This window comes from Balaenoptera acutorostrata, chromosome 15 (genome assembly GCF_949987535.1).
Source record: "Balaenoptera acutorostrata chromosome 15, mBalAcu1.1, whole genome shotgun sequence".
Taxonomy (NCBI): domain Eukaryota; kingdom Metazoa; phylum Chordata; class Mammalia; order Artiodactyla; family Balaenopteridae; genus Balaenoptera; species Balaenoptera acutorostrata.
This window is the reverse complement of record NC_080078.1, coordinates 38,464,726-38,479,843: the sequence shown is the minus strand read 5'-3', so window position 1 is coordinate 38,479,843 and position 15,118 is coordinate 38,464,726. Positions and strand designations below refer to the sequence as shown.

The 15,118-nt window shown below is 57.3% G+C and overlaps 1 protein-coding gene across 4 annotated transcripts in view; it reads left to right on the top strand.

Annotated features, from left to right (window-relative positions):
- Positions 1-15,118, top strand: part of MAPK8IP3 (mitogen-activated protein kinase 8 interacting protein 3) — a 48,476-nt gene that overhangs the window by 16,370 nt on the left and 16,988 nt on the right. For all 4 annotated transcript variants that reach the window (XM_007181709.3, XM_007181706.3, XM_007181708.3 and 1 more), the window contains exons 2-8: positions 590-710; positions 2,889-2,959; positions 3,229-3,320; positions 8,938-9,079; positions 12,392-12,644; positions 13,214-13,316; positions 13,562-13,680. In XM_007181709.3, coding sequence (XP_007181771.2) covers positions 590-710; positions 2,889-2,959; positions 3,229-3,320; positions 8,938-9,079; positions 12,392-12,644; positions 13,214-13,316; positions 13,562-13,680 — 901 coding nt within the window. The remainder of the gene's footprint in view (positions 1-589; positions 711-2,888; positions 2,960-3,228; positions 3,321-8,937; positions 9,080-12,391; positions 12,645-13,213; positions 13,317-13,561; positions 13,681-15,118) is intronic.

The following is a 15,118-nucleotide window of genomic DNA, read 5'->3' as shown; positions in this document are numbered from 1 at the left end:
GGCACGCGGGCTTCAGTACTTGTGGCATGCAGGCTCAGTAGTTGTGGCTCGCGGGCTCTAGAGCGCAGGCTCAGTAGTTGTAGTGCACGGGCTTAGTTGCTCTGCGGCATGTGGGATCTTCCCAGACCAGGGATCAAACCCATGCCCCCCTGCATTGGCAGGCAGATTCTTAACCACTGCACCACCAGGGAAGTCCACACCTGGCCTCTTTTAGATGTTCAGTGTTGAGAGGAATAATATTACTCCACTGCCTAAGGACCAGCTACATAATTTGTGGGGCTCAGTGCAAAACTGTAAATGGGGGCCCCTTGTTCAAAACTATTAAGAATTTCAAGATTAAAGACAGCGTGTGTGGGCTTTTCCGACTTCAGGGCCCCAGGTGACTGCCGGATAGCTGGTTAGAAGGCTGTGGTATCCACTGTTGGGAAGCTCTCCGCAGGGCTGTGGCGGGTGGTGGACGGGAAGGGAAGCCGGCTCTGGGGTTCAGAAACCACATTCTGGGCCTGAGCGTGGGCCCTTCTGAGGGGCTGCTGTCATCTGGCCATCCCACATTCATGACGCCTGCTGTTTTTCTTCCTTGCATGTATAGAAATTTATTGAGTTTGAAGATGCCTTGGAACAAGAGAAGAAAGAGCTACAAACCCAGGTGGAACACTACGACTTTCAGACCCGCCAGCTGGAACTGAAGGCCAAAAACTATGCAGATCAGAGTAAGTCGCTAGCCCGGAGAGATGAAATTGCATTTTGAATGCATTTGTTGTTCTCAGACCCACCCAGCTGGGAGGGATGTTGAGAGCCTTTGATAAAAAGAGAGTGAGAAAACCCAATGAGAGCCTTATCTTATTTTCATTGTGATTCCCTCAGTAATTTGTTTTCTGTCTTTACACCTCTCTGTATTTCTGTAAATGGCCTCAAATCCTTTGTGGAAATAAATAAAATTTATAAATAAGGCCCCTCTGATGACGGAGCACTTTTGCTTAATGTTGCAGTCTGACCCAAAATTCACAAATCTGTGAACTTTGTGTGGCCCTTTAGGACAGAGCTCCTGGCTGCCATCTGGGGCTCCTGCCTGTGTGCTGCTTGAGGAGTGGGTGCTCTTTTGTGACCTGAAAGTTGGGCCCAACAATGGTGCCCCTGTAATGACAGTTCCTAGGGGGCACTCATGGCCAACCGGGGTGCCTACGGGAACACCCTGTCCCTTACAAGGAGAGGCGAGGAAAGGGTTTTTTTTTTTTTAATAAGAACTATTATTTTACCTTTAGAAGTCTTTGTTTAAACTATACTCTCAAAGTTATAACGACCCTGTAATTTCAGTTTTCTGTAATTAGTGGTTTTGATGGTTGAGACCTAGTTTGCTGCTTTACCTCATTACCTTGGATAACAGGTGCCTTCGTTCCTCTGAAAAAGTTAAGATCATATCAAAAAAAAAAAGAAAGAAAGAAAGAAAGAAGGACTTCCCTGGTGGTGCAGTGGTTACGAATCCGCCTGCCAATGCAGGTGACACGGGTTCGAGCCCTGGTCTGGGGAGATCCCACATGCCGCGGAGCAACTAAGCCCGTGCACCACAACTACTGAGCCTGTGCTCTAGAGCCCACGAGCCACAATTACTGAGCCTGCGTGCCACAACTACTGAAGCCCGCGCACCTAGAGCCCATGCTTCCAACAAGAGAAGCCACCACAATGAGAAGCATGCGCACCGCAAGGAAGAGTAGCCCCCACTCGCTGCAACTAGAGAAAGCCTGCTTGCAGCAACAAAGACCCAACGCAGCCAAAAATAAAATAAATTAAATAAAATAAATTTTAAAAAAATGGTTTGATGGTTGGGTCTATCCGTATCCCAAACCAAGACTGGAAGCCCATTTTGCTAAAGCCAATACCCCCCTGGGTGTTGTAGGTGAGCACAGCTAATGGCAACACACACACACACAAACACGCTAGTTTTTGTGGAGCAGAGGCGAACCGAAAGGCCCATTTTAGTTTTGCATAGATCCACCCTTTCTATGACTACACAGAATCCTTAATATTCCCTTTGCTTAGAATAATTTTCATGTGAAACCTTTTCATCTTTTCTTAGAAGGAAAACATATAAACTCCAAGGTACAGTCTGAAGTTTTCCATTTGGTCAGCATCAGGGGCAAGGACCAAGGAGAGGGGAGAACAAGGCTGCCGCGCGTCCTGTCTCGCTCTGTGCAGAGTTCAACAGAACTGAGGTTGGAACAAAGGGCCACAGACGCAAGATGTCTGAGGCCCGCGGCATGCTGGCTCTGTGGCTTGGCTGTCCAGTTAGCCCGCGGCACTCAGGTGTTTCCCTGTGCCTCTTGGTCAGAGCACACGTGGGGACCATCCTGGGTGTCACAGGGGTGACACAGCTGCCAGCCCAGAGGTGGCACGATCGTGACTTGGTCTTTCCAGCCCCTGGTCCGTGTGAGGGACACCTGTGTGTTTCATCCTGTGTTCAGATATTCTTCTCTTTAGTGTGTCTCAGAGGCTGCTTACTTCCGAATTCTGCCTCTGTCCACAAGCCACCTGCTCGTTCCTTGTCTACGTGTGACACAACGTGACACATCCTGTGAGTTTTGCCTGCACCTCCGAAGCTACCAGCTGACTTAAGACATAGAGAGTAAGGCTTGTGTGAGTTTCACCCAGCTCTTCCTCTCTGTAGCAGGATTGAATAGCCTCAGATAACCGCACACACGGTGATGCACCCAGACCCGGGCCCATCAGAACCGCCTGCTAGGGTCCCCAGGGCATTCTGTGCTGATGAGGCCACCTCTGAGCTCAGGGTCCAGGCATGGGTTTGTCTCTGCCCCCCAGCAGTCAAGCCCAGAGAAGTACGTGCCCTGGAGAAGCGGGTTGTGCAGCTGACAAACATTGGTTGTGTTTTCTAGTTTCCCGGCTGGAGGAGCGGGAGTCGGAGATGAAGAAGGAGTACAATGCCCTGCACCAGCGGCACACGGAGGTGGGTGTCCCTGCCATGGGGCCAGGGCCATGAGGAAGTGGTAAAGCCCCACGTGGGGTTGGCTGCCGACCTTGGCCGCCTTTTCATTCCCTGGGGTTCACCTGCTGAACCTGAAAGCCCTGGGCCTCATTGTGGCCAGACTCTCTTCCCTGAACTCTGCCTTCATCTCTGTCCGAGCCCAGTGGGGGTGAAAGCGGCACAGGCTGGAGGGGGTGGGCGGGTGGACCTCGTGGGCAGGGAGGGCTCACTCGGATGTGTCCTCTTCACAGATGATCCAGACCTACGTGGAGCACATCGAGAGGTCCAAGATGCAGCAGGTCGGGGGGAACAGCCAGACCGAGAGCACCCTGCCGGGGAGGAGGTAGGGCGGGAAGCCGGGCGCCAGAGCTTGGTGCCCTCCCCCAAGAGGAGCCGTGGCCCCCCCCGACTCAGGGAGAGGGGTGTCTGGTTAGAGTGTGCGGCTTGAGCCGGGGTGTGTGTTGAGGACGGCACCAAGCAGGTGAGGGGCTGGGGTGGATCTGCTGCAGGCCCGCAGGCCGTCACGGAGACCCAGGTAAAACCACGTAGTCCATCCTAATACCTGCAAATTCCGTGTTTCTGAATTCGCCTACTCTGTACAATTTATTTGTAGCCTCAAAATCACCACTCACGGCACTTTCGCAGTCATCTGCAGATGTGCTCAGAGCGGCGAAAAATTTGAGTCACCCAGTGCACAGGGTGCCAGCTGAGGTGGTGCCAGGCGACGCTCCACCTCCTGCAGAGATGCCCAGGGATGGGGGCGGCGGGTGGCGCAGTGTCCTGCAAGACGCTGGGGTCCAGGGGCCAGTCAGTGGGGACTGGATGGAGCCCAGCTCTGGCCCCTGTCCTCTAAGATATGTTAAATACTTCTGGCACCTCGTTTTCTGTTTTGTAAAATAAAGGAAACAGTGTACCAGGATAAGTGAGGAATGAAGATTCTAATCTGTGTGAGATGCGTACCTACCTATGTACGTGTTTCTTCTACAAGCAAACGCAGTGTTTGCAGTGACTTTGTAGAATACAACAGCTCGAATTGCGAGAATCGACTCTAGGTGGTGGGGGAGGCCCGCACACCTCGGTGACCAGCAGACGCAGCCACGGCCTGCCATGCTGGTTTTATTCGGGGAGCAGAGAGAAGCCTGCAGAGGCCAGGTTCCTGCTCCATCTTCAGTCAGGATAAAACTGCACCTTAGTACCCCAGGAGCAGATTGTCAGAGATCTTCTCCAGGGTGTTGCCATGGGAGGCCATGGCTCCATAAGGCTGGAGGAGAGAGGAGGCTCCTGAGGCTGGAACCCCAGGCCCAACGGATAGAGCTTGCTGTTCGTGCCTCTGCAGCTGTGGCCTCTTGTTCCTGCAGCGAACACCGGAAGCCCCAGTTCTGGTCACTAAAAGGCTCTGTTTTCTCTGCACCTGTCTCCTTGGTGGGTGATGTCTGCAAACAAGGAGATTCAGGCCCTTCCATGCTGCGCATCGTCAGCTACTCACTGGGCCATGGTGGGCGAAGCTGTTGAGTCTTCCGATTTGAAAACGGAAAGTGTAATATGTCAGCGGAGGCCTAGCCAGGCCTAGGAAGGGCGGTCATCCAGGGGACCACTGGCATGTTTTTAGACAGTCTCGCCGCTTCTCGTGGGGAGTAGGGGATACAGCCGTTGCGGATGCTTTCTTTCTGTAAATGTGTGCGCCCCAGGAAAGGGTATCAGGGGGTCATTAGCTGACCCTCCCGGCTCTCTGAGAATTAAGTGAGGGAATGTGTATCAAAGAGTGTGTTAAACTACAAAACCCTTTGCAGATACTGTTTCTGGGCCAGTTTTATCTGAAGGTAGGAAATACCCATCTCCAAGCCACCGTTTCCTGACACACTGTGAAAGCCTCACTCCTGGCCCTCAGAAGTCACTGAGGGAATTTCCAAGGAACTGCACCAAATGCCAACCTGGAATTGGGAGCTCCTCGTGTTGTTTTGGGGCTGCAGAGGCTGGCTGTTCGGGCATTACCTAGAGTTTGGGCTCTGGCCCAGATTCCTGCCCAGCCTTGTGTCCCCATCTGATCCTCCTCAGGGTGTCCCTGAGGCCAGGGTGCACTTGGCTGTGTGTCCATCCTCTCCAGGCCCTGGGCACTCTCTGCTAAGACACCTTCCTGAGCTCCACGGGGGTAGAGATGCCTGCCTGCAGGAAGGAGGAGCCTGGGGCTGTCAGCTGCGACCCTCCTGTGCCTTGGCAGTGAAGAGGTGCCTTCCTGTGTGTGTGTGTGTGTGTGTGTGTTGCGCGGCGGTGGCCAGAGCAGCGCTTGTTTGGGAAGCAGAGAGGCAGGGCTGCGTTTGGGCTGCCTCCATTGCTCTGCCAGCTGGCTGGCGACATTTAACCTCACTGTGGCGCACGGAATCGCTTGCCCCATGCTTGCTGCCACAGCGTATGAGACTCTGGGCTCCTGCTGGCCCTGCAGCCGCCCCTGCCCCGCCAGCCTGGACACTGGGCTGTGATGGAGATGTTCCCAGGGCCCACCATGCATGTCTGACTGCCCCGGGCCCACTTCCAGACGAATGGATGTAGATGGCAGCTACACCTCCCACGTCCAGAGGGCACGCTGGTGGAAGGAGAGAAAGCACAGGCTTTCTCCCACTGTGCTGGGCGTTGGCCTCTTTAGGGCTCAGAGAGTGCAGACATCCCAGTGTGGCCTGTGCTGCTGCAGCAGATGAAGGGGAAGGCCCTGTGCTGCCCTCCTGGCCTGCTCTTCTCTGGGGTGTACCCCTCCAGCCACAACTCTGGATCCTTTGGGGACAGATGTGTGTCTGCCCATCTCCTTAGTTTAGACTCTCCGGCTCCCCGAGGAGGCTCGTCATTAGTGCCGGGGAGCTGCTGGCCACTGCTGAGCCCAGACAGGCACAGTTGTCCTTCAGTCCTGGCTTGGTTTTGTGAATCTGTGTGTCTTTAGAATAAAACCGATGGTGAGGGCTTCCATGGTGGCGCAGTGGTTAAGAATCCGCCTGCCAATGCAGGGGACACGGTTTCGAGCCCTGGTCCAGGAAGATCCCACATGCTGTGGAGCAACTAAGCCCGTGCGCCACAACTACTGAGCCTGTGCTCTGGAGCCCGTGATTTACAACTTCTGAGCCTGCATGCCACAACTACTGAAGCCTGTACGCCTAGAGCCCATGCTCCACAACAAGAGAAGCCACCACAATGAGAGGCCCATGCACCGCAGCAAAGAGTAGCACCCGCTCACTGCAGCTAGAGAAAGCCCGCACACAGCAACGAAGACCCAACACAGCCAAAAATAAATAAATTAAAACAAAATAAAACAAAACCGGTGGTGAGCGTGCGTGGGCCCATGAACGTGGCGTATGCGATCGTGTGCCCTGTCACTGCACATGTGAGTGCCTGCGTGTGCCAGGAGTGTCGCGGGAAGGACGCTCGCCCACTGCCCGGGGCTGAGTGGGCGCAACTTGCCGTCCAAGCCAAGGGGGTGTGTGTCTGTGTGCCCTGTGTCCATCCTGCATAGGCATCTGCGTGTTCCACATCTGTCTGTCCCCGTGGGGGCCCTCCCTCTCCGTGTGCGCACACGTGCCCCCAGAGCCCCCGACCTTTGCTCTCTAATGTTGCCTTCTTGTCTTGCCCTCTGTGCTGTCCCCGCCGTGTGCTGGCCCTTGTCTGTCACTGCTCTGCAGTCCTCGCCAGTCGTGGAGGAGAAGGTAAAGGCTGCAGCTGTCCCTAGGCCTCGGGTTGGGGGAGCTCGGACGGCTGCTGGAATCGTACAGATTGGAGGCTCCGGACTTGGTGTTTACAGGGCCTGCTGCCGAGGAGGGGCAGGCGGGCCCCAGGCCCCGAGGCAGCCCTGAAGCAGGTAGCAGTGCAGGCCCCACTATCAAACGTCCACCCGGCCTGCGGGTCGGGCCGCATGTCTGCACCCCCAGGAGGTGGCGGGCAGGGGTGGAGACCCTGCGCCTGGTGTTAGGCAGCCCAGCTCAGTCACTTAGGACCCAGAGCCAGTGGCGTGACCTCTGCGAGCAGTGTGACCCCCTCGGGCTGTAGCCTCTGAAGTGGATGAGCATTGGCGTCTCCCGGGGGAGCTGCGGGGCTATAACAAGAGGACACGGTGGGTGAGCCTTGGATGGACTCTGGCCGGCAGTCAGCAGCACCCAGCGAACGCTCTTGAGGCTTGTGGTTGCGGGGAGCAGCAGAGAGGACACGGGACCCGATCCTCATGAGGATTTCCATCGGGGAGTGCGGCCTGGCTGTCTGTTGGCACACAGAGTCGTGGAGGCGGGCGATGGATACGGGCTCCCATCCTGGGGGCAGGTGGCCCCACCCTGCCCCGCCGTCACGTTACCCCATGGTATCTGGTGACAGCCTGCGCCGAGGAACCCCTTATGTGCATCCCCCACCGAGGTCAGAGCTGGGCCCCAGGAGAGGCACCCCCATATGGGCACTGGGAGCCCAGCGGAGGAACAGTGGTGGAGGAGGGGCTGGGAGCCCTGAGGGAGCACCCCACAGAGCGGTGGCTGCCTTCCCAGACGCCGAGGGCCTGGGGGCTGTGGTCAGAGAACAGCCTGGCGAGGACTGAGCCACGGGCTGCTGAGCTTGGGATGGATCTGCAGACCCAGAGCTTTCTAACTTGACGTCTGAGCTCTTAACCGAGAAAGTGTCGTCTGTCATGGTGGACAAGGGCTGCGTGAGGCACTTGAGGTCGTCAGCAGGAAACCGCCTTCCCGAGCGGCCGAGGCACCTGTCCGGCCCTGCAGGCCTCCTCTGGCCCTGTCCCTCCCGCAGCTTAGTCCTCAGAGGCACAGCCAGGTCCCAACAGGTCCGGGGACCCTGCTCTGCAGGAGGCAGTGTCTTCCTGAACAGGACAGACCAGCAGCTCGAGCATCTCGGAGGGGCTTCCAGATTGTGAGTTCTCCTCCTGCTCCGCCCCAGCCCCACAGCCCTGGAGCCATTGGGGCCCCCCCAGAGAGACATCCTTCCCAGAGTCATGCCTCAGGCAGCTGCCCGCCAGCCATAGGAAGTTCTGGTCATGGCGGCCGCTCCGCTCCCTTGTCCATCACCTGCATCCCCCAGGCACTGTGAGGAAGCCACCGTCCTCCCTCCAGGACAGCCCAGCCTCTGGACCCGGCTCCGTGGAACCCCTGAGGAAGCCTTGCCACCCCTCCCACCTCAGCCCCTGTGTGTCAGGGATTTGGGTGCTTGGCCTGAACAGCTCTGAGCAGCATGGACTCCATGCAGCCACCGACAGGCTCTGGGGCGCCATGTGTCTGCCCTGGGCCTGGGCTCCGTGCCCTCGCCGCTAGCAGCCCGCGGAGCATATCCCAGAGACTGAGCCCACAGCAGGCGGCTTTGAGCATCAGTCCAGCCCACTGGACATTCTCAGTTTGCTAGCATAGCTTTATAAGGCGCCTCTGTGGTGTCAGTGCTCCGTGACGGGGGAAAATGCTCGGAGCAAGAGAAAAGCACCCCATGAGAAACTCCGTGCCCAGGTCTCCTGAAAACAGTGATGGGGTGTTGGGGGAGGGCGAGGAACAAAGAACAGGGGAGAAAGGGTTGACTCCTCCTGGCTGGCTCCAGGAGGCAGAAGTAGGGCCAAGGAGGAACCAGGCAATGCTGCCTGTGATGCCAAAGGGCCTGTCACAGGCATTGCTGTGCAGGTGTCTGTTTACAATGGAAATAAATAAAACTGATAAATGACAGTGTAACGGAGGGGAAATGTTCTATGGGATCACAGCGGAGTGGCGATGCCCTGAGCAGGTGAACACGCTGATTAGCGCGGCTGCAGGTCAGAGCGGTCAGAGGTCCTGTGCGCCTGGCCACCCAGAAGGTCACGCCCTTCCCTACAGCCCGTGGTCAGGGGCGTCTTTTAGAGCAGCTCCAGCTGCAGAATAAGCATCTGCATGTCCAGAAAGAGTTTGCAGCCCTGTTTCAGGAGCCACCGCCTAATCCCCCCCTCTCCTTCTCTCCCCATATTTCAACAGGAAGGAGCGCCCCACCTCCCTGAGCGTCTTCCCCCTGACCGACGGTGTGGTACGTGCACAGATGGGGGGCAAGCTCATGCCTGCGGGGGACCACTGGCACCTGAGTGACCTCGGCCAGCTGCAGCTCAGCTCCAGCTACCAGGTTTTGTAGCCGTGCTGTGGAGTGAGGGCTCCCCGTCGCCCCACATTCATTCAGGAGGGTGTGGCCGCAGCCGGGGCTCTCGGCTGCTCGGGGACCTGCCTACAGCCAGGGCGTGCCCATAGGACAGGGGGGACCTGCCTACAGCCAGGGTGTGCCCATCGGGCAGGGCTGAGCGTAGTGACCATCCCCCAACACAACCCAGAGCCTCGCAGCCAGACTGGGCTTCACCCCACACGTGTTGTCCTTCTAGTATCTGAGGTTTGCACTCCAACCAGGAGAAAGTCAAAGGCCAGGGGTCAGCTTCTCTTCTTTGGGCTGTTCTTACCGGCCTACCCGTGCTAACGATCTAGGGGCCTGAGTTTGAGAAGGAGGACGTCCCAGGTGTGCTCAGCTCAGCAGTGAGAGCACCCACCCTCCATCCCCAGCACTGGGGCCCTGGGAAGGCCAAGGGCAGGCACTCGTGCAGGGCCCCTGGGCACTTGCTGCCTGTCTTGGTCTGTGAGCTCAGCCATCTGGTGAAGGCAGGCTGTGGCAGGACGGAACGCAGGCCCCATTGCTTGTTGAAGAGACCAGACCCTCGCCCTGGGTCTGGTGATTCCCCACTGAGGCCATCAGAGGATACCCTCTGGGCCGGGTCGAGCAGTGGATGTGGGCCCAGGCTTCCCCATAGCTTCCTTCCCGCCGCGACTCATTGCCAGCTGTCCTCCTGCCTCGCAGTGTCCAGCTGGGCTGCAGGAGGTCGTCACGAGCTGCCAGCTGTGTTGGAAAGCGACCCCACTCACTCTGCGTCTGTTCCGCGGAGTGAGCACACCTCGTGCCCACCAGCCACTGGCTGTCCTTCCAGCAAGTGGGATCTGGGCAGAAGGGGCGGGGCCCACAGCTGGCGTGTACCCCCAAGCTCCTGCGGGGGCGTTGAGCCTCAGAAAGCTGGGAGGCTGGGGTCTCCAGACAGCCCCTTGGGCCAGCCTGTGTTCTCATGCGTCTCTCTTTCTCCTGCGTCGTCTGAAATCGTTCTCTCTTAATAAATTATAGTCCTTTATGTTTTAGTTCATAGGTGTGTTTTGTTTGATTTTTTTTTAATAATTACTTTTAAGTTCTTTTTATTTTATGCTCTAGGTTTTCAAGTTTTTCTAATTTTTTAATTTGTTTTGTTGTTTTTGTTTTGTTTTTTGTTTTTATGTACTGTATTTTCAGTGTTTTAACCAAACAGTTGTGGCTCCTCATGGGAGGCATGGCCGCTGGGATGTGGGTTCTTTGCATTTGGAGGTCACTGCTGCACGTTGGTGTTAGAGGTTGGCAGGTTTCTTTAGGTAAGTGGTGGCCAAGGGGAGTGTCCCGTGGGTAAGTGGTGGCCTGCAGGCGACAGACAGCTAGGGGAGTAGGGGGAGGCCTGGTTATGCCGCAGAATTCCCCACGGTGACTACCAGGGTCAGGAGGCCCACGGAAACAAAGTGTTCAAATCACGGACAGGTGGGGAGCGTGGCCATTGAGTCAGGTGGTCTGACAGTGTGTGCTTCTGTGAGGCAGGGGCTCATGTGTCCGGCCGTCTTTGTGGAAGTCCCTGTGCATCAGCCTGGAGCACAGCCCTCCTCAGGTACCACCCTCCTCGTAACCCTCCCTGTGGGAGAGCACTCGGGGCCCCACCACAGAGGCGTGCAGTATGCACGGTGCTGTGAAGAGGAAGGGTTTTTTCTTTACAAATTGGCCCTGAGCTGCAGAACCCAAACCCAAACCAAAAATGTTTGCAAGATGCGCTTCTCACCATAGCTCTTCAGCAACCCGGCTGAGTGTTGTTAGCTATGGGGGCCATCCTGTGCCCTGTGGGGTGTTGTGGGCACCCTGCCTCCACCCACCCCCAGCTCTGGCCACCACAAGTGTCTCCAGACATCACCAAGTGTCCCCCAGGGACACAGCTGCCGGGATGGGAGCCCTGTCGAGAGGAGAACAAGGATGTGAGGTTCCGGGTAGAGGAGTCTCAGCCCAGGGAGAGGCGGCGCCTGGCGGGGACCAGGCTGCTCAGGAAAAGGCAGATCCCACAAGGCTCCCAAACCACTCTGACTCCTAGTCACCTGGAGGTAGCCACGGGAGCACGGTCAGCCCTTCCTAGTTAAAGGTGGGGGTGGGTTGGTCCCAGCATCCATCCAACTTCACAGAGAAGGCCGACACCCCGTCATCAGCTCCTCTTGTAAGAAAGTTCTCCTGAAAGTGTGTCCTCTGAGGAAACCATGTGATCTGGCACCGATGGGAACATGTACCCAGAGTGGCCTCTCAGTGCTGCCCCCCCCTCGCCCCCATGGGCCTCAGCCCCTCCTGAGGCCGTGCCCCTTCTCGGCACCAGGCAAGAGGCTGCGGGGGCCCCGCAGCACCTGCTCAGGGGTGAGTCGGGGGTGAGTCTGGGGTTACCGATGTTAGTTCATAGAAGAGCAGAGGCTATTTTTATTGAGGTTCCCCGATGGTTTCACCAGGAAAGACAGTAGGAGAGGAATGTTTGTTTCCTGTCCACATTTATTCAAACAATGTGTTCTCTCTCCAGGGAGATTCTTAAGGTCAACAGTTGATTGCAGTTTTTACTAATCTGGTCTTTTTTCACTCTCGGAACATTTGGGGGACGTCCCATTCTGTGGAAGTCGAGTTTCAATTTGTTTGCATTTACGTAGGTGTTGAAGGCAAACTTTGGTTCAGTTGGGCCGTGGAGGTTAAGCGAGACCCGTCCCCTGCTGTCTCTTTGTTGGGGAGGCCACCACTGGCAGAACTGGGGAGGTGCCCACCCATAACAGCTCCTGACTGTGGCCAGGACGGGAGGCAGGAGGCAGGAACGAGAGGGACCAGCCCTCGAGGGCCTCGCAGTGGAGCAGTAACTTGATCAGAAGGCACGCCGGCCTCCCCGGCCTCCTTCCCAGCCAGGGAGCCTCTGCCCTGACCTGGGCTGGGGCTTAGCTCTGCCCACCCACCGGCTGCAAGGGGTTACCGGCCACATCCACATAGCTTCGTGTCTAGCCCCATACTGGAAAGCGTGCAAGCCAAAAGCCCGGTCCAAGCCATTTAAATAAGGTGTAGCCGCCCCTGGAAAGCCAGAGGCTGGATGAGTCAAGTGAAGAGACTGGGAGGAATCAGCCCAGCAGGAGAGAAGTGGCCTCCTGTCCCTTCCATTCTGGCACGGAGTGCTGTTTTACTGCGGCCGAGTGGCAAAGACCCCAAGCGAGGGGGCCTCGTGGTGGTGGCCGAGGCCCCGCCGGCCCTGTGTGGTCCACCCCTTGTGGCCTCCCCGGGGGACCTGACCCACGCCACGAGCTTCCCTCTTCCTGTGTTTAGCCGCAGTGTCCGCAGGATGAGATGTCCGAGTCAGGCCAGTCCTCAGCAGCGGCTACGCCCAGCACCACGGGCACCAAGTCCAACACGCCCACGTCCTCTGTGCCCTCGGCCGCGGTCACGCCCCTCAGCGAGGGCCTGCAACCTCTGGGCGACTACAGCGGCAGCTCCAAGAACAACAAGAGAGCGCGGGAGAAGCGCAACAGCCGCAACATGGAGGTGCAGGTCACACAGGAGATGCGCAACGTCAGCATAGGTACTGGCCGCCCCGCCTGCCCGGCGCCCCATCCTCACCAGCACCATGCGTGTCTCCTCCCAGTTCGCAGGGCTGGTTGCTCCTGAGGCCTCTGCTTGGCTGCCCCATCCTCAAGTGGTCGTGCCTCTGTATGTGTGTCTGACCCACCCCTGCTTTTTATAAGGACACAGTCAGATGAGACCAGGGCCCACCCTTTGGCCTCATTTTACCTTCATCACCTCTTTAAAAACCCATCTCCAGTATAGTCACATTCTGAGGAACTGGGGTCCAGGGCTTCAGCCTGTGAATTTGGGGGACACAACTCAGCCTCTGACAGTAGACCACTGTCATCTAGCATACACAGTCTAATCAGAGAAAAGGGAGGGAAAAAATGGCCTGTTCAGATGGGATCACAGTTCTGGGGGACAGGCCCCATCCAGCCACCACCTCGGGAAGAACCCGCACCACGACCATCCCTGCCTGTGGTGGCCTAGCGTGGGGTCTCCGGACAAGGGGCCCCAGGGCAACCACGAGTGGTGCAGGGAACTGCTGGTCACCCCCCGACCCTGGGCTCCACTGTGTCCCCCCAGGCATGGGCAGCAGTGACGAGTGGTCTGATGTTCAGGACATTATCGACTCCACCCCAGAGCTGGACATGGGCCGGGAGCCCCGCCTGGACCGCACGGGCAGCAGGTGCTCACTGGGCCCAGAGCCAGTCCCGAATGGCTCAGCACTCACCCTGGGAGTTGGTGCCCCTGGTAGAGGTGCCTCGCAGCCCCTTGAGGTGGGAGAACTGCCCAGGGCACTGACCCACCACCCGCCACGCCTGCACTTGCGCCAGCGGTGTTGGCATCGAGTGGCCCCTCGGGGGTGTCCCCGTGTGTGGTCCATAGGTGCTGCCCACTCACTCCACCTTCCTCGGCTGCGTGTCCCCACAGCCCAACCCAGGGGATCGTGAACAAGGCTTTTGGCATCAACACTGACTCCCTGTACCACGAGCTGTCGACTGCGGGGTCCGAGGTCATCGGGGATGTGGACGAAGGGGCCGACCTGCTAGGTAAAAACAACCGTCCCCGGGACCCTGCTATGGTTGGGTTTGTGATGAAAGCAAAGTCTCCGTGAGCCAGGAAGTTCTTTTTACAAACTGAATATTGAGATGTATTCACTTACCGTAAACTCGCCGCTTAAAGTGTGCCGCTCGGTGGGGTTTGGGGTGCTCACGGATTCGAGCAACTGTCTATAGACCGTCTTGTCAGCCCAAGAAGAAACCCATTCCCAGTAGCCCTCAGCCCAGCCCTGCTCCAAGCCCCTCCCCTGGGCAGCCCACTTTCTAGGAACGTTTCGGGAGGGTGGTGGTTGCCAGCTCCTCCAGTCCACGAGGAGCGTGCCCAGACAGCGTCAGTGCCCTCCGAGAGCCCTGCGAGGCTATGTCTGAGACGGGTGCAGAGACAGCCTGCCTGATGCAGACTTGCTCCTGGTCCTCCCTCCCTGCCCGAGCCAGGCCCCGTGTGCCAGCGTCTGCCTGTACCTGAGGGCAGCCTGCATGGCTCTGAGGCCGGGCTGTGGCCCTCAGGGCAGTGGAGGAAAGTCACGCTGTCTCTCAGCGGGGTTCAAGCTCCCCTGGCCCAGATGTGTGTCCGGAGCCCCAGCCTGGAGAAGCGGCCTTGTCCCCGAAGCCCTCCCTCCTGCTCAGCAGCCAGCAAGGTGGGCGTCAGGGCCGTGGTTCTGGTCTGTCACCTCCCCACACCCCAAGGAAGGGTCCTCTTGTTTCTCCTTGGGGAGGGGTAGCAGCTGCCTCCACTGGATACGTGGCAAGCAGGGTGGTAGCGACTCCACTAAGAGAATCCGGGAAGGCTGCCTTCTGACGTTTGATCCATGTTTTATCATCTGCTGCCCGAGGAGGCGGAGCTGTCTGGCATCTGAGGGTTTCTGTTGCCAGCCTCTCTGCTGCTGTCACTCCCCCTTGATAGACGCAGCAGCAGGGACTCGGGGCGTCTCTGAAGCGGGTCCCCGTGTAGACAGCGCCGCCCGGCCGGCCTGCCAGCTGCACACACCACCAGGCCTGACTTGCAAACGAAGGGGGCCCGGCTGGCGTTTTCAGCTGGAACAGCCTCGCTTTCTTTGCAGTGGGCCTGCATCCTATTAGTTCTCATAAGTTGATTGTCTTACTCAGGGTGGGGAGACCTCCAGGCAGCATCATCATCTGGGGGTTTAGCACCAGCACGCCTTGTGCCTGGAACAGAAGTTTTTTCAGCCAGAATGTAAAGAGATATAGGACCACAATTGTATATATCGAATTGTGGTAAAACCATCATGTAAAACTTATCAGTTTTTAGGTGTACATTTCAGTAAAGTACATTCATATTCAATGGTGAAAGACTGAAAGCGTCCCCTCTAAGATTAGGAGCAAGACAAAGATGCCTGCTTTTGGCAGTATATATTTTTAATGGAATTTTTCTCAAAAGCATTGTAAAAATATATATTTTAAAATATAC